The sequence below is a fragment of the Epinephelus moara genome, chromosome 14, assembly GCF_006386435.1.
Source record: "Epinephelus moara isolate mb chromosome 14, YSFRI_EMoa_1.0, whole genome shotgun sequence".
Taxonomy (NCBI): Eukaryota; Metazoa; Chordata; class Actinopteri; order Perciformes; family Serranidae; genus Epinephelus; species Epinephelus moara.
The window spans coordinates 24,624,378-24,643,418 of NC_065519.1; the positions used below are offsets into that span (position 1 = coordinate 24,624,378).

General features: G+C 41.0%; 1 protein-coding gene across 1 annotated transcript; it reads left to right on the forward strand.

The window, feature by feature from the left end:
• Window positions 1-1,130: 1,130 nt before the first annotated feature.
• Window positions 1,131-17,477, forward strand: LOC126400789 (cytosolic 5'-nucleotidase 1A-like). The gene is made up of 6 exons (XM_050061735.1): window positions 1,131-1,641; window positions 5,413-5,580; window positions 5,809-5,938; window positions 13,740-13,862; window positions 13,949-14,133; window positions 14,523-17,477. The coding sequence occupies exons 1-6, from the start codon at window positions 1,513-1,515 to the stop codon at window positions 14,892-14,894; spliced, it is 1,107 nt and encodes a 368-aa protein (XP_049917692.1). The 5' UTR covers window positions 1,131-1,512; the 3' UTR covers window positions 14,895-17,477.
• Window positions 17,478-19,041: the final 1,564 nt, after the last annotated feature.

Here is a 19,041-nt window from a genome sequence, read left to right on the forward strand (position 1 = left end):
CAGACACATTATCCTGACAGTAACGTGGGCACAATTGCAAACGGCACTTTGCACTGTCAGATTCACGTGTATTGGACAGATAGGTGTAATGGGCGCCTGCTGTTTTGTAAATTGATACAATCTTGATGTTAATGCCTGGAAAGCATAGAAAGCAACACTATAAATTTACAACGAAAGGTGGTGAAAAAGATTTAACACCTTTTTAAAATGTCTGTTTGTCACTTATGGTGTTAGCCAATGTGTTTTTACATACATAACCTCGATGTCAACAGGCAGTTTGCTACCTCTGTAATGCTGGCAGGTATATAGAGATGATGGCTGTATGTGCCTGTCAGGCTGTGTCTCTATTATCCTTTTGTTCCTGGAGTCCCTTCATGGATGTCTGCTCAGTATCTTTTCTCCAGAAAACGTCTGTAGTTGGCAGAGTGCCTGTTTGTTGTCATAAAAGCATGCGCTAATATCATTTATGATGTGTTTGTACTCTTGAAAGCGATACCTTTCATCTTGTGTTTCTGATTGATGCCGTGTTTGGAGGGCTATATATACAGTCCAGTGTCCCCACAGCCAATCAGATCCTAGATACGGGTGTCCCAGCCAGCCTGACTCCCTGGCCGTTGCCTGGCAACTGGGACTGCTGCTCTGTAATTCAATCTATGGAACGATCCTGCAGGGGTTTACACCAGGCAAGAAGAAATGATCATTTGATGCACAGGGGGAGGTAAATGACCCAGGATGGACTCCATTTCCCACACTGCTGAGCAGGAAGATGAAGCAGTGGTGTACCATTGAGAGTAGTGAGCACACAATGCCCCCAAACTGTTTTTCCCAGTAATAACACCCAAGACAAAACTAATAATAACCATCCTCACTTTCAATGACCTGACAGCATTATGTGAGAAAACAGACATCCATCTCCACCTCTTCATCGGGAGAAGTGACGCGCAAAGGCATTACAAGCATCATGACACAGAGGTGCTCTGACACGCCCGCCTGTTATGTCCAGTAGGGTGCATCAACCAGTTGTCACATACATTAAATCACATGCTCTCCTTCAGGAGATTATACACCGAAAGGGTTAAAAAGGGGGAGGATGCAAAATGGCTTGAAGTCAGCAGTGTGTATGTGTATGTGTGTGTGTGTGTGAGACAGAGAGAGGGGAACAGAAAAAGACAAGCACAGAAGGGCTGAACAAGGAATACAGTGCGTGATGCTTGAGATAAGAGGAAAACGAACAGCTCCTCCTGAGTCTCTCCATCTCTCTGCAACATCTTCTTCTCTTCCTTTTTTTTTAAAAGAAAAAGCATTTTGCTAAGTGCCTCTGCAGCTGCAGTCAAGAGAGATCTCATCTCCTGAGTGCACCAGGACTGAATTCAAATGGTGAACAGTGAGTAAGGACTTTCTTGGGAACTCCTACCAAAGGGGAAGAGACTCGATAAGAGAGCTATCAGGGGACACACTGGGACTCAGTGTGGGCCTGAGGGAGAGAGGAGAGTTGTGAGTCGAAGAGGTAAGATGAGTCTAAACAACGGTCACGCTCTGACCGCAAGTGGACAGGACTTGACCAGCAGCAGCAGCCGGGCCCCCTGGGAAGATGCTAGGACGGCGTTGAAGCCCTCCACCCCCAGCAGGAAACCTAAACCAGTGAGTATCCCTACAGCCTTCCTTATGCAGCATCCATTTACAGGTGTAGTTTCCATGCTTTGGGAAAGTATCAGCGTTGTTGACAGCAAAGAGCGTCTTTGCACATATTGCTTGTGAACTATGAAGTCAAATGTAATCTTGCTGTCATCACTTCGGAGCTGAATTATGTCGCACTTACTTGCTAGCTAAAGCCTGCCAAGACACACTGGTGTTCACCACTTGAGAGCTTATTTCACAGTGGCCAAACACTGGCATGATGAATGACCGATGAGAGAAGACAGGCACTGCGACCTCTCAACTTTATCAAAGCTCAGCCCTGGTAAAAGCAGCAGTGGGTTAATAATATCACGTTCAAGTGCTGCATTTTGAAGCCTTAGAGAGATGGAATTATGTGGAGATGTAGTAAGGTGAAATGGGACACAGAGGCTCAGCGAGGCTCCATTATGTTAGTGGTAAACTCAGAAAACAGAGGGCTCTTGTTTCAGATCATTTTCATGGTTCTCTGTAAAGGCTGTCGACTCGTTTGGATTTCTTACCCGGAGAGGATGCACCAAAACACAAACACAGACACAACTCCAACTACAAGGACTTGCTGGATACAGGGAGTAGTCTCGGTTGTAAGTTTGGGACGTGAACTCTTTGTTTAATACTCCTTAAGTACTGGAAGTTTTCATCCTGTACAAGTTTTCTCCCCAGGTTTCAGGCTGAAATATCTGTTTTATAGATACAACATGTCTTTAAAGTGGAGATGAAACAGCCATCTGTCAACAAGCTAGCTGGTGATGTTACGAAAATGGTTTTTCACGACAGTAGGAACACTGAGTACAATGTGGTACTTAGGACTAGTTAAGTGCTGATAAAATGGAGTTTCAGTGTTTTGATGAGACACAAAGAATGATGGACAAAGTTAAAAACCAATTGCCTGTGTTTTTTTGAGCTAATAAGACCAAATATAAGACCGGATAGCTGGTGGTGCCAGTTTGGTTTGCGTTCTTGCACTCATCCTATTCTCGGTGTAAATAATAGAATTATCGTGGAGACACTACCAAGATCTTGCTGGCTCTTTTTTCGGAAATGAGGTGCTTCCTCCTCAGCAACAGAATCGGCTTACAACGTCAGGATGGTTGATGACGTCAGCTTCCCCTTAGATCATAAATCAATAGTTAACTCTGTTTTCTCTCCTCACCACTTTTATAATGGCTCCTCTCCTGGTTCTGCATAGCCATAAAAGTAATCCCAAGATTAATTTTTTCCATCGAAACAGCAAGTAGGGTGGACCTGCGGCCTACACTTGCGCTGCAACTGGGATACCGGCGATATAATGTGTATCCCGCCTCTTAGGTGCGACGTGACTTCCTGTACATTTGTGCACTATACTCTACTCGCAATAGGCAACACGATGGTGCAGTGGTTAGCATTGTCGCCACACAGCAAGGGAGCCCTTCTGTGCAGAGTTTGCATGTTCTCCCTGTGTTAGTGCAGGTTTTCTCGAGCTTTCCTTCCACAGTCCAAAGACATGCAGATTAGGCAAATTGGGGACTCCAACTTGTCCTTAGGTGTGAATGTAAGCGTGGTTGTCTGTATGTGTTAGCTCTGCGATAGTCTGGCGACCTGTCCAGGGTGTACCCAGCCTCTTGCCAAATGTCAGGTGGGATAGGCTCCAGCCCCCCTGCGACCCCCAACAAGATAAGCGGTTACCAGTGAACAAAACAGTCGCCAAAGGACGAAACAGTGCCTTACAGTACCAAGTTTTCCAAGCCTACCTCAACAACCCTGAGACAACAGAGACGATCCATTCTTGTAATGTCTCCAACCAGCTTGTTGAAAGATAGCTGCGCCCTGCAGGTGAAAATATGAAATACAATCTAGTATTCTAGAAAATATAGAGGGATATGAAGTTCAATTGCCTGAGGTAAAAATGAAACGAACCACAGTCATATTATTCTGTGTGTCATCTCCTCTTCAAGGGTCCAGTGAGTAGGATACAGAAATGGAATAAAATATTCATAAATTAGTTTTCATTAGTGCACCAGGTGCTAAGAATTGTGTTTTTGTTGCCTTAGAACAGGCTGTTCATACCTACATATATTCCACAGACTCTGCCATGTGTTTCTACAGTAGACTAGAACAGACAAATCAAATACTGGCTCTAGATAGGGCCATTCACATTTTCCATAGGCTGTATACTAAAGATCAGCAACATGACACCTCCCCCAGAGTGAAGCTAAAACATATTAATTGGCCCCTGGTGGCTGGCTGCATGAAAGGTCATAAACCCTGCCCCCTTCATGTCAGCAGATGGCACATGGGCCAAACTAAAAGATCAAAGTACATAGCAAAAAAAATCAAATTAGATTTTCCCAAAGATGGTTTCTGTCATTTTAGGTTGTTATCATGCTGTGGTATGTTCAAGTTTTTCTAAAATGTGAGGTTATTTGCTATAAAAAAAAAAAGGGGTGTGATGTCATGACTGACAGCTGTGTGTGCTAATTGGTGTGTTCACAATCAAAGGGGCTTCTCTATACCAGCTCACAATTGGTCAAACAACAGGCACATGATTCCACAAGGATTGCTACTGCACAGACGCTGGCTCCAACTGACCAAATCCAGGATATTTTGGCTTCATTTTTGCACAGTGGGAGGAAGCTGAGATGCATTGTGCATCTTTATATACAGTCATTGGTGTTTTCTCATTGGCTATTGTAGTTCTCCTACATGCTTGGCACATGGGAGATGTTCCAGTTAGTTGCAATAAATCCAACACATTCTCCCTCCCATCTCGCTATAAAGAAGCTTGGTCAGTGGCCTGTCACATCAATATATAACACACTAGGTGCCCCTCCTCCGTCAGTTTTGAAACGTTCAGTGATGGCGTGTCACTTTACTCATTACATGCATCAAAATAAGTACGCTTGTATAACGTCATGTGACACATCACTAGCATACTATGTTGTTACTAAAACAACTTGATTGATTTTTGGTTTTCATGGGACATGAACAGCAGGCTCCCAGGTGAATGTCAGAAGTTTGTTTGACCTATCCACCTCCCCTTCCACCAACCCAATGTGGATTTTCTTGCTCTTTATACTATGGTCGTTGCCCGGAACCTTGCCTGGAGCATCTCATACCACCGCTAAAGATTGCCTCTTTGTATCAATGTTTGACGCTGACAGGTTACTGACTGAGCGTTAGTATTTCATGAATCAGGAGTAAGACTAAGTTACTAAATCGTACAAACTAGACCTTTAAATCTTACTGAAATTACAGTAATATCTATTTTGAGTTTGGCCTTCTCATAACCAATTAAAATGTATTACAAAGCAAGAAGAAACTCAAAATATGTCATGGTTATCAGTCAAAATATGATAGTTCGAGCACTGTTAAAAAGTGTGCTGTATTTTGTGTTGTTGCCCCAAGCTCCACACCAGCCAGTCTGGTATGTGGGCCTGCAGACGAAAGTATTTCATATCACTCTATCACTTCTATTCTGTCACATTGGCTCACTCAGTTTATCCACTGTTGGCAATAAAGCCAGCTTTATTAAAGCATTCCTTACTACTGGGAACTGTCTGCAAACTAGCAAATGATTTTTCCATTATCTTTGTGCTGCTGCTCAGAATATAAATAAAGTACTGTATATCTGCAGGCACCAGTTACAACTCTGAGCCTGATTGGATACCAGCACTCTCATTCTTAAAGGGTGACTGTATTGGTGAAAAACAAGTCAAAGCTGGATGTAAATGAAGCATTTTTTAAACTCTTCCCCTCCAGCCCAAGCCACAGAATGCCATCACCATTGGTGTTTCTGCACGAGTCCTCTTCAACATGGAGAAGGAGCAGCATATCTACGAGCAGCAAGGCCTGGAAGAATACATCAAGTATCAGGTGGAGCATGAAACGCAGCCTTTCAGCCCCGGACCTGCCTTCTCCTTTGTCAAGGTCAGAGAAACAATTGCACACACACTAAATCAAACCCAATGCAGAGTGACGCTTTTGCATCAGTGATCGGTCGTGACTCTGGAGGCGGTGAATGAGTACAAAGCATGAAACACCAACCCACTCAAACACACACACACACACACACACACACACACACTTCCATCCCCATTGCAAAGATATAATATTGCTTTTTTTCTTACTGAGATCAGTGTTTTGTTGTGTTGCCAGGCTTTGGAGGCTGTCAACACTCGGCTGAGGGAGCTTTACCCAGAGAGCGAGGAGCTCTTTGATGTTGTGCTCATGACAAACAACCACGCGTACGTTGGTCTGAGACTCATCAATACCATCAATCATCACCGTGAGTTACTAATACACATGAACAATGAAAACGTATACGGCATACCTGTGAAATATTCCTTTGTCTGGTGTATATCCTCAACTAGCATCACTGATTTTATCTTTTAGGTTTGCTCTTTAGAGCAACAACATGTAGAATTTTTATGTGGTTATACATCTTTCAAACTAGTTGGTGGTGTTGTTACACCTCTGTAAGGGGAGACGGAAAGAAATGAAGCAGAGACTATAGCCCCATTTCCACCAAACACTTTTCGGTAAGGTACCGTTGGAACCAAAAGTAACCCTTCAGACATGGTACCTAGACCCTAGGTCTGCTGAGCGTTTCCACTGCTCCGTCCAGCACTCACTGTATTTCCTCATCACTGGTGACACAGAGGGAAGTCTGCACCTCATTATGGTCAGCAGAGCGATGTTGCACACCGACATTTTCAGGACGAAATAAGACAGGCTGCAGTGAGAGTCTCTCTCGATATCGACAATACTGTTTCAATCCAAATAGACAAATGGACATCAGACTTGAATATATACCAATCAGACAGTAACCATAACCAGCAAACCATATGTAACAATACATTCTCAATATCACCCAACTCAAAAATTCAGCTAATTAAATACAAGGTTCTTCACAGAGTTATCACCACCCACAAAATGCACCTAATGGGCTTCACTGATAACAACACCTGCACACACTATCCCTCTGCATAGACAACCACTTCCATGCATTCTGGCTCTGCACACCTGTTGAACAGTTTTTGTTGGAGGTTATGGGAGAGCGGTACAAGATCCCCGACCGCAGCATTCCTCTCTCCCCCTCCATCACTCTTCTAGGTGATCCCTCCTCACTCACAATCCCATAACATCTAAAGACTTTCATAATAGCGATAACTTTGGCCAAAAAAAACACATTACTCAACTGGAAAGACGCAACGAAATTATCAATAAACCAACGGCTTAATCTGTTGACAGAAAAGCTCACAGCAAACCGAAAAGACAACCTGACCCCATTCCATAACACCTGCTCTCTGTTTCTGCAGTTCATTCAGGGCTAATTCCTCTTTATACTGTTTCACTCACTCACTTCATCCTCCCAATACCAATATGACAGCTTAAGTTTGTTCTGTGTTGTTTGTGTCATAATGTCTCGCTTCTTTGTTTTGTAAATGCTTTTGTTATGTAAATATGTTTGTTATGCAAAGATGGTAAAAAAAAGGGTTTATAAAAGGAAAACAAAAAGAGAGTCTGTCTCAATGGAATATTTAAAAATAGCGGGTTTGTGCATTTAGTCTCACTCAGGTAAGAGCAAGTGTTTACTGTTGATGTTGTACACAGGAACGTTCTCCGTGATCCCTTTTCTTTTCTCCAAGTGAGGATTAGAATAGTTCACATCTGTTCGTAATTAATACAGATATTTTAAGCGCTTGAAGATCCAGATTGTCGTATTGAAATTTAAGGTGTGCTGATGGATTCACACCATCAACTCATGCATTGAGTAACATTCCAAGTAAATGTTCCATCATAAAAGTTGCCGGCAGTCGGCCCAGTGAACTGAGTTTTTTTTTTTTTTTCTAAGAATACAGCTGCTGCGAGAGGCAGCAAAATATCCTTTATTTTTATAGGTATAGTTTACTATTGTAAAACTTGCCACAGTATGAACAGTGGTTACATGAGCTTCAAAACCAGCAACAACTCAGCCCTGAGCAGAGTGACCGTCCGCTATTGACCAATCAACAGACTGCAGTGTTCACAGCTCCACCTTTTAGTACCAGATCTGTGTGCTAGGTACCCCAGCAGAGGGGGGACCAAAAATGGGGACGGTACAAGACAGTTCCATTGATTCCATCCATTTTTGTAAGCTTAAACCATTTCCCTCAGTGGAAATAAAGCTTTTATTTGCTTTTATTTCACAGATAAAAAACACTGAATTGTAAAGACAGTAATGCCTCCACAAAAATTGCATTTTAAGTCTTGTGTGTGATTTATCCTGGCTTCATATGAGCAGAGGAAATCTCTGCTAATTGCTAGGTTAATTTATACAATGTAAAATGCCATAGGCGTGTGCTAATAACGATAGCATGTTGAATTTGTTTGGAAACATGTTTAGTATGACAGTTGTTTGGTCGGTGAACCTTGTGAGTTGTAATGGAGCCAAATTATGTACCGTTACCTTTGTTAAATGTTGCTGTCGTCCCTGGATTTATATGAGAAGAGAAGATCGCCGGCTGCTAGGCTAATTTATACAATGTAAGATTCCATAGGCTTGTGCTAATAACGTTAGCATGTTGCATTTGTGGGGAAAATGTGTCCAGAGAAGGACAAGTGTTTATCTGTGAATGCTGCGAGTTATAGTGAAGCTGATTTGTGTACTTGTGTTTGAAAATGTCTCTATTAAGTCATGTTAAATGTGTGTTTTGAATCAATGCCTCTTTACTCCACTTCATAGAAACCCCACCACCGACTAGTGTTTTGGAGGTGTAACTGGAGAGTGACACAGACACACCACCGCACAAGTATAAATGCTCACATTGGTATAAATGCTCACATTGGCGTAGGCCACGTGCATAGGCTACGGCATAGGGTCTACCACACGAGTATAAATCATTGTTTCAGCTAACTAAATTACCTTGCTTAAATTACTTTTGACACAGATATTTAACCACCAGTGCGTTCCTTGTAACGCAGAAAATATGTGTACACAGTTAGTAAACATATTATAACCACTGTTCTTACCTGAAAGGCGAGGTAAAGAGAAATGAAGCAGACATGATGCTGCTGGCTTCAAGTTCGAAGTATAATGATGCAACACACTCCCCCTCCCCTACAGGAAAAACCCAGAAGTGCTGTGCAATGAAAACATCTCTATACTGAAACAATGGATTACAGAGATGAAGTGATAATTCAGCTTAGAGAGACAAACATTGAAAATTGTTCTTCAACACATCTTTTAACACGTTAAAGGAATCAAATTAATGTGCATTTTCAAAATGTTTTTTTTTTCTTTTACAATTAGTGCACATTTTTATATCCATGACAGTGACCTAATATTTTGTTTGTAGAAAATGTGACAGCTCAAGTGAAATTTTGTGTAGTCCCATATTGCTTTTCTCTTATTAGTTGCAAATGTGTAATTTTTGATAGCACCACTTGGGGTTGCCAAAGTTGAACATTTTTACACCACACAGGTGGCGCTTACAGAGTCAGCAGCAGAACAGATCTAATGGGGGTATAGGGTAACCAGCAGCGGCACAAACAGCCATTCAAAAACTCAATATATGATGTAAATTCTTCTTTATATGAGTTTGCCATGAACAACCAACACACCAAACCTGCTCCAATTACAAAACATTCTGCAAAGTCGCTCTTTTTAATGCACACTCCCACACAGTGTACTGCGCATCCAAACTGCAAAAAAGGTCAACGTGCAAGCCATGCCTCTTGCTCTTTTTCCCTCCGTCACCCTTTGCATCTCTGTCTCATACAACACACACATAATCCACTATACGCGTCATTACAATATCGTTTGAGACGATGAATCTCCAGACTCACCCAAACATTCCACATTTTGCGTACTAATGAAAGCCAAGGCTGGCGCCAAGAAGTGAATTAAATGCATGTCTTACCTTCAGAAGAGTTGCAAGCGGAGACTGTTGGTGCTGAACCTCCTAAGAACAGTGTCCTTCCACTCAGTTGTACACTTTCTGGTTAAGTCCCTGTCAAACGCAAGCTGAACCAAGTGGGCTTTTCTTTTGTGGAGCATTACGTGTCTGTGGTCTGAGGGTGGAGAATGAGTTCTCACACATGGCTGTGGAGGCTCCAAATGTTAAAGCATGTTTGACAGCAGTCAGTACACTGGGCATTGCAGTGAGATGCGATGGTACTTGGAGATGATGTGCTGTACAGTCCACTCCCCCTCGACTGGCTGCGATTGTTTTTGCGAGATGAAAAATTGTTTAGCAACCTCGTACTCCATCTCAACAACAGGTGATCGTGTCAAGTCTATAATGTGTTTCAAAGCCTTCACAACCCGGAAATGTGTCACTTTCACTTTTCTCTCAATGCAACAAGTGCACGGGCCAACTCCGAGTTGCACGCACTGAATCTGTGGTCCATATCTCCAAGTACTGAATCAATAGTGCTGTAGTACAGTCTCTTCAGTTCTGTTTTGTCATCATCATCCCTGTGTCCTGTGGTTCTCACAACGACATACTCATCCATATAAGCTGCCAATTTGCATCTCAGTTTGGAAATCGTGGGTCTCAGTGAAGCGCATCCCACACTTTATTTAGCTCCTCTTCTCAGCGGAGTTTCCGCGCACACAGGATGTTGAACTAGCCAGGATACTTAATCCTGTCATCAAGTCAGCGTCCTCTCTCTGAAGAAGCTTGTTTGGTGGATCCGGCAGGGCAAGAACTGTGTGCACCAAGTTAGCAATGAAAAAGAAGCTGGGCTTGGTCATTTCGCACAGCAGGCCCACAGCCTCCATCTGTACCTCTGTGCTAAAGGCTGGTACAGTATCAGTCAGGTCCCTGAAGGATTTCCGGATGACTGACACAGTAGCAAGTCCTGTCCATCTCTGTTCCAGTGGACGTTGAAGGTGCCCACCTTTATAGTGCGCAGCAACTGTCAGCTTCTTGCAGAATTTGTAAAGGGCATTACACACATGAAAAAAATCCACCACAGCTGTCTCTGCAGACAGTGTGTGCTACCACCAAGTGTAGCTGGTGGTTCAGACAGTGTACATAAGGTATGTCACGACCGAGGTTCTGGACACCAACATGTTTACCAGACATCAGAGCAGCTCCATCAAATATCTGGCTAAGAATCTTTGATGTGTCCAGTCCAGCTCCATTTAGCTCCACCAAAACAGTGTCTGTTAATGTCTGTGCGTCACCTTTGACAGCGGTTGCTATGGTTAGCAGACGTTCTGTGACCTAATATGACTCATTTAAAAATCTGATGACAATCGATATATTCTCACATCCTGCAGGGTCACGGGTCCCATCTACTTTCAAAGTGTAATAGGAGTCCCCTACCACCTCCACTGTAGCCTCAGTCACCACACTGCTCAGTGTATTTATGAGTTCTAAATTGCCAACAACAAAAACAAAATGCTGCATCGGCTTTGATGCTGTATTGAAGCCTCAGTTATGATACCAAGCAGGGACAAATGAACGCTTCCTTCCGCTGAAAATGCTGGCAGGGTACTGCTGTAAAACAATTTGGTTGGGCTGGTCGGTCCTGAGTTCATCCATGGGTGCTATTCCACAGGTAGCACTTATGCTTGCAGGTACATTGCTAGCTAGCTTGCTAGCTAGATAGGCAGCGGTGCATGGGCCAGGCACATTTGCTCCCTCTTCAGTAGATGGAGCTTGAGGAGGCCTTGAAGAGGCAGCACCGTGTACCCACTTTCTTATATCCATTCTCCGTTCGAGTTGTTATTTCAATGTGATAATAGCTAGCTCTGACTGTGAAAAATGTTTGCGCCGTCTTGCTAACTGATCGCGCTCTCTCTTGACATCAAACCAAATCAGTAGTCATAGGTCAGGCATTGGACCAATGAGCATACATCCCCAGATGTGATGCCAATGTAACCAACAAATGTGTGTTTTTTTTGTTTTTTTTTTCATTTTTCTTTTCATTTACCAAAGATGATTTCATGGTCAATATGATAAATTTAAAGTAATTATTAAAATACAAAGTTTGGCACCAAGGCTCGCCCTGCTTGTGGATCAGTGGAGGGGGGGCACAATGACAAATCTGTAACGCCGACCCCGGGCTCTTACTGTATTTCCACTGCATGGTGCAACACGGCTTGACTCAAGTCAGTTAGCTCATTTTTGGTTTTCTTATAGCAAAAGTTGTAAATGGTACTTGGGACTATTTTGGTACCACCTTAGTCGAGGTTCTAGGCAAGCTGAGCTAATACTAGTAACTGACTTTAAACACTGCAGACCACTGATCCAACACATTCTCACCCCGACCTTGTCACATATCGACATTTGGTCATGGACCTTCCACATCCAGATTTGACGTGGAAGGTATCCTGGGTGTGTTGGTTGTTGACATTGTGGGACGCTGTGTCAAGTTATGCCTGTTACATGCATTGTCTTCTTTCAAAATACACTTCTGTTTTACCAGGAAATTTATTGTTTACATACTGTCTTTTTCAAATTAACACACTACATCAGTACAACAATGTGAGATGATGTTTTTATTTCCTCCACCAACTAACACACGTGGTTGGGTTTGGGCAACAAAAACACATGGTTAGGTTTAGGGAAAAAGAACAGGGTTTGGCTTTATAATCTTACAGGACACAAGCACCGTTCTCCTGGGAGAAGGTCGGTGTTTATTGGACTCAGGTTTTTTAAATAGGCAGCCTGCAAAACTACGCCATACACTACACCGTACAACTGACAAAGTGCAGACATTATTGCAGATGACATTGCTATGTGCAAAACTGATACCAGTCTCATGCCTGTACAGTAGCCTAAATATGAAGCCATCATACAGTTAACTTCGCGCAAAGGCTGGAAACATGGAGCCAGCCTGGCTCCGTCCACAGGTCAAAAAGTGGAGTCAAAAAATGACATGCTACAATTATGTGGCAGACTATTTCTTGACATGTTAATTAGTGAGTTTTAGACAAGCTGTGAAGTGGAAACCTTAAATTTGGAACATTTTACCACAGACATCCATTAATAAAGCCATTGATCACAACTTATACACCTTTACAAAGTTAGCATGGAAAGTTAGCAATGGAAATTGATTCCCAAAGATACAAGTACATGCATATCAATTACTAATAAGGAATTTGGATTAAACAGCAAGTTGTGTCTGATGAAAAGAACTTGTACTTCTGGTCAGCCTTTACTTTGATTAATTACAGAATAAAATAAATAAATAAAAATGATAAGATAAATAAATACATTTTCTGGGAAGGAAGTTGGAAAGTCCAGTCAGTTTAATTCTGAAGTGTCAGTTAATAATCAGTACAGTTTCAAGTCTGTGCTGCTGAGATGGTTTCTTAAAGGCCAGCGGGGTTGCCCTTTTTATCCTTTTTGAGATCGTTAACTGTAAACTGAACTAGATAAGCATACTGTATGTGTGGATGCAACACCGCTAGTCAATATATGATATACTTTGGCAGTTTGCAGGTATTTTAGGTCAAGTTCATCATCATCATCCACCAAAATAACCTCTTCATAAAAAGCTTTGGTTTTCATTGGGTGATCTCCTCAAATAGCACAAGACCTAGCACAAGTCAATGTACTGACACAAACACACTGAGGGTGACACTAGCAATGTGCTGTTGCCCTGTGTATTCTTTAGCTGCTCTGCACAGCCGGTCATCTCTATTCTCACACTGTGATTGACCTCATGACCCAGTGTCCCTCTCCAGGTCACACAGACATGCAAGTATTCACATGAAGTCCACTCAAGACATCATAGAATTCTCAGCTGACTCAGCGAGAGGAAGATAAAAAAGGAAGTGGCTATACGAATCTATTGCCCTTTCTTGCTTCACTGTTCGGCTGAAGCTATTTTGTTTTTCCCTTTGTGAAGTGTTGACAGACTCCCACTCATTTTACGTTTTATGGTGGGATCTTTCTCATGGTCCGCACCATAGTATGACCCCTGGGGATATGTGGTGGGAGTTGGGGATCTGAAGTCCTGACCGCTTGCAGGGGTTTGGCAGTCCAACACCCAGCGCCCACTGAATTAGTCAAACCATGGGGAAAAATCTCAGGCTTTTTCCCTTCACTTCCCTGATTCACTGATCTGTCGATGTCTCCTCTCTGCAGATTTGTTCATCGAGCGCTTCTGTATGACAGGGGGAAACAGTCCCATAGGCTACCTGAAGGCCTACCACACGAACCTGTACCTGTCTGCTGATCCAGTCAAGGTTCGAGAAGCTCTGGAAGAAGGTACATATTCCTGACAAGCTGTAATACTACACTAAGGGCTATGTTAGACATATTTTACCACACCTGCTTCTCAACAACACATTCAGGTATAGCAGCAGCCACCATGTTCACCCCAGAGAAGATGACAGAAGTGTCGGAGACTCAGCTGCGTGTCGCCTTTGATGGTGACGCCGTCCTCTTCTCTGATGAGTCGGAGCGCATTTACAAGGCCCATGGACTGGACAAATTCTTTGAGCACGAGAAGGCGCATGAGAACAAGCCCCTGGACCATGTACAGTATACACATAGTAGTATTCAGAATTTTAACTATTTGCACTTCCTCCTGCAAATAAATGTAGCTAATCTGGAGGTTTGATTTAAATATTTTCTTGCCTTGTTAATTTTTTTTTTTTTTGTGATGCCACCCAATTTCCAGATCTCAGACACTAACTTAGCTATTGCAGTGTTATTATACAGATAGAAATGGTGGCCAATACTATCAAAGTAAGACCCAAGTTACAATAAAGTGGCTGGTAAACACAGCACAGTTTGTTATGAGCTTTAACCTTTGGCCCAGATTCTAACAATGTCGTAGATTTTCATGAGTAATGAGCCACATATAAATATAGAAACTACCGAATGGAGACAGTGGTCTTAATGTAATCCTTCTTCTCTCTGCAGGGGCCACTGAAAGGTTTCCTGGAGGCTTTAGGAAAGCTGCAGAAGAAGTTTTACGGCAAAGGCCAGCGTATGGACTGCCCCATCCGGACCTACTTGGTGACGGCTCGCAGCGCAGCCAGCTCTGGTACCAGAGCCTTAAAAACTCTGCGCTCATGGGGTCTGGAGATCGACGAGGCTCTCTTTCTGGCAGGGGCACCCAAGGGCCCCATGCTTGAGAAGATCAGGCCGCACATTTTCTTCGACGACCAGATGTTTCACGTGGAGGGGGCAGCAGAAATGGGGACAGTAGCATGTCACGTGCCCTATGGAATAGCTCAAAGAGTTATCAAGACAGGATTTAATGACAAAGAGACTTCTTCAGCACCCAAGTAGCCTGAACATCCCTGACGATGCAGCTGACGATGATATAACTGTGTTTAAAACTATGACAGAAAATGTCCCAAAAATGGGTTTAGAATGTAATAAAACCCAGCTGATGCAATATGACTAGTATATTATATAATAGTGTGATTATAAAGCAATGTTATGTTATTAAAACATTAATCAAATGATTTCTTTCATTAACAGTTATTATTAGTTTACAAAGAGGTATAACTCTCTAATGAGGGCTCTAATTAACCCTTTATAAACTGTTTATAAGTTGTAACAAATGCTTTATGAATCATTAATAAACCATTTACAGCTTTATAGATTAGTTATAAGCCATTCAGAACAATGTTTGGGTAGGAAATATCTTTGACTGATTGGACCGAGGAAAAGGGCTGCAGAGGATTTAGACCAAACCCCAAATTTGTTCTTAGAAATGGCTTTAAATGTTCTGTAAATCGTTAATAAATCATTCTTGAACCATTAATAAAGCCTTAAGTCACAATTTATAAACCCTTTATAAAGATCGCCTTATTAAAAAGTGGCACTCAATGCCGCTTGTGTTTAAGACTTTCATTAGCAGTAGGCCGAAGACATTTATACGGGAGCCCTGAGAGGCAAGTCAGAAAAAACATTCGGGTGATCCATTTTTAAATGTGATCTAAACTGTTTTATCTCCTGTGTTCTCATTCAAGAGCAGGTGAAAGAAACATTTTTCCAGGACGATCTTCATAAGTTTCTTAATTTTTTTTTCCATGTGTGAAACAGGTTGGGAAAAAATGTTTGCCAGAATCAGTTTTCCAAGTTGGGTTTTGTTCATCTGGAAAACAGATGAAAAGATACGTTTTGGCATGTGATTTTTTTTTTTTTTTTGGTCAGGATCCTCAAGATCAGTGTTTGTTGTTGTAATACTCATTTCAGCCACAGGAGGCTGAAATGCATGACGACCCTACATTCTAAATAAGACTAAAAGCATTGATGGGTGATTCTCATGAACATGATACAACTCCAAACAAAAATTACAGATCATTGTATACACATATTGTTTTTCCTATCCAATTTCACTCTTCAATTTAAGCCATGATAACTCAGCTAAAAGACTTATATACAGTAGATTAAATAAATTAATAACTTTTAGAGAACATGATATATTACATATTACGGTAATGTTCAACTATGGTGTGGAAATAGGGATGCATAAGGATAAACTTCACAGTTAACAACATTGAAATATGACAAATAATCTTACCTTGCAGCCATCTTTTGTCTCATGTTCTTTGTGGTGCATCATGGCTAAAAAACAAAAACAAAACTTAATCAAAAACATAACAAAATCAAAAAACAAAACACAGGCCATGAACAGTTACGAAATCAGCATGTTGGGACACTTAGTGATCCAAATATTTTTTATACATTGTTGGAAACCATTATATCTGGTTATAGCCTGTTAAATCATACAGTTTTAAACAAGTTAAAATTTATTTTAATAAATTTGCTTGAATATTTATTGTGCTAAATTGAGGGGAAATCATGAAATTTTATTCAGGATGCATTACGGTAGTGAATGTGTGACTCAAAAATCAGTTAAAAAACATATAAAATACTACTTTGGTACCAAACAATAACCTCTGCCACGTAACAGACATGGTATACTTTCAGATAAAAGTTAATTATTTCACTGTCTAAGTTTCTACCTGTTTTTTTTGTTGTTGTTTGTTTGTTTTGTTTTGATGTTTTTCTCCTGCCTCTCAGGGCCTCTGTAATACCAGCAATCTTTTCAATTTATATATTTCATATTCACATCCAAAAACATGGTATAACCCTACAGAAGGACATAAAATACAATAAAAATAAAGTATATTTAAAATAAAGCAGAACTAAATGTCAGAAATATAAAACAAATTTTAGGCAATATTTCTTTAGACGCCAGGTTACTAAGGAAACATCACTATTTTTTTATAAAGAAGGAATTTAAACGCAGCCTGATCAGAAAGGACATGGCTGCACTGAAGAAATGCAATCAGTCACTTTATGCAGACACTCTATTTGAATTGATACAGTTTTATCACTTTACTGTTTGTGTGTATGTGTTTAAGGGTTTTTAAAACCGGTGCCTTTTTTTCCACTATTTTTGGATTTTTTTTTGTTGGTCTCGCATGTTGTTGATATGTGTGTTGTGGATGTTTGATCGGTGTATGTAAATGTGTTTAAAGTTTGCAAATTGGTGGAATTGGAAGATTTTACTTTATATTTATAGTATTTATTCATGTTCAAGACAGTAATGATAAGTTTGAACACATGCATTTATTGACATTCATCATGTGCAACTGTGATTTCAGCTACTCATCCCTGAAGTGCCGGAAGTTCAGTGTCTCCCTTGTTGTTGCCTGCCTGTCTTATCCTGTCCTTTAGGTGTGTTGTTACTATTATTGGCACTGTTGCTGTACTGTTCTGTGTATGAGTGTGAAGCATGATAGTACTGGATGAGACCAAACTAGCTCACATGTGGAATCTGGGTAAATCTGGGCCAAATGAATACTGTGGACTCTTGTGCAATCATGTTTTTCTGTTTCAATAAAACAGACTGTATGAAGAAAAACACTCTTTCCTGTCTTTATTATTATTCATTGTTTTACAGCAATGAAATAAAGACTTTCAACGTCTCACTCTCGATCAAGAATTAGAATAAAAAGAACGGGATGAGAGTTGATGGTGGCCACAATGATCTTTCCTGTTCACAGCACACATGTCCAAACTCTAAGTGAACTTAGAGTAATTTTAAGGTATGTCTTGACCACAGTAACTTAACCTACCTAAACCTAACCTATGGAACTTTACGTTAAGGACGTAATGGGGCGCTAATTCTTTATTGTTAACATTACACTATTGTTTAAGTTTCAGTCTTAGAAATAAAAAAATTCTGGTGTTGATGATGAAAGAATGGAAAGAACGTGACGAATCTGAGTTGCGCAAACATGCGAACAGGTTAAACACCTTCCTTTAAACTCAGATAAGTCTCACCTCAGACACAGAAGGCACACGCTTCTTCTCAAAGCTGACATGGAAGTACTTTGTGAGTATACATGTTTCTTTGGCCGTACTGTTACTTTATATTAATTGGGTCATTCCTGGCTATTGGTGACTTTTCAATGTGCTAACTTTTGTGGAAAAAAGAATACATTTTTCGTGTTTTTATTATTATATCAGGTAAATGACATGTTTAACCTTCAGGAGCTTTTATTGATAGCTTAAGCATTTAAATAATAATAATTATGGGTGGATTGTTCAGACATGGACTGTGAGAGAGTTCCACCGTGTTAGGGACATATTCATAGGTACTACAAAGTGTTAATTATGTAAGTATTTAACAACACTTAGTTTCTATAACACCTTATGTGTCCCTTATTCCATCATATAAGTTTGTTTTCTTCTTTGAATAATATTGAAACAAGGATTGTTAAGTAGAACGTGTGTTTGTTGTTTAGGACCATCACAATTTTGTACCCGATTTAACCAAAAGGGTAAATAATAGCAAATTTGCTCAAAAAACATATGTATGTTCTTAATCCCTTTCAGCTCTGCAAATTAACATAAAAACGTGCAAAATATTTAACAAAGTTGTTATGTTATTTAAAAAAAAAAGTGACTAACAGGGTGGAAAGGACCCTAACAGGGTGGAATTATCAACAATGACTCAGTGAGTTTCAACAATGATTTTATTAAACACACATTAACATTAAAGGTAGGATCTGGAGGATTTTCAAACAAAACAAAATATAGACATATACAAATGAAATCCTGCTTAATCATCACCTATAGGCTTCTACTCATGTGTGGTGGTGACTCTGTTTGCAGAGCTCCTGCTCTTTAACTGTATTTTGATGTTTTTGTGAGCTCGGACCACTTCTGGGCGGAGATTTTCCCAGCCAATGAGAAAGCGCAGGTGCCGTGCCCGAGCGTGTCTGAGCATGCACCAGCACGAGCCTTGCCTGAACCTCTTCTGTGAAGCCTTCTTCCGTACAGGCTCCGTACACCCGGGAGAGTTGAGCCTGATAGGAGGGGCCAAATTTGAATGTGTGTTTACAAACAGCAACTGGAAAATCCTCCAGACCCTACCTTTAACAATAAACACATTAATTAATTAGTCTCGCCT

Coding starts and splice junctions, on each gene's coding strand:
- LOC126400789 (XM_050061735.1), top strand. CDS start 1,513: ATGAGTCTAAACAACGGTCACGCTCTGACCGCAAGTGGACAGGACTTG. Junction 1,642..5,412: donor CCAGCAGGAAACCTAAACCA/GTGAGTATCCCT, acceptor CTTCCCCTCCAG/CCCAAGCCACAGAATGCCAT. Junction 5,939..13,739: donor CAATACCATCAATCATCACC/GTGAGTTACTAA, acceptor TCCTCTCTGCAG/ATTTGTTCATCGAGCGCTTC.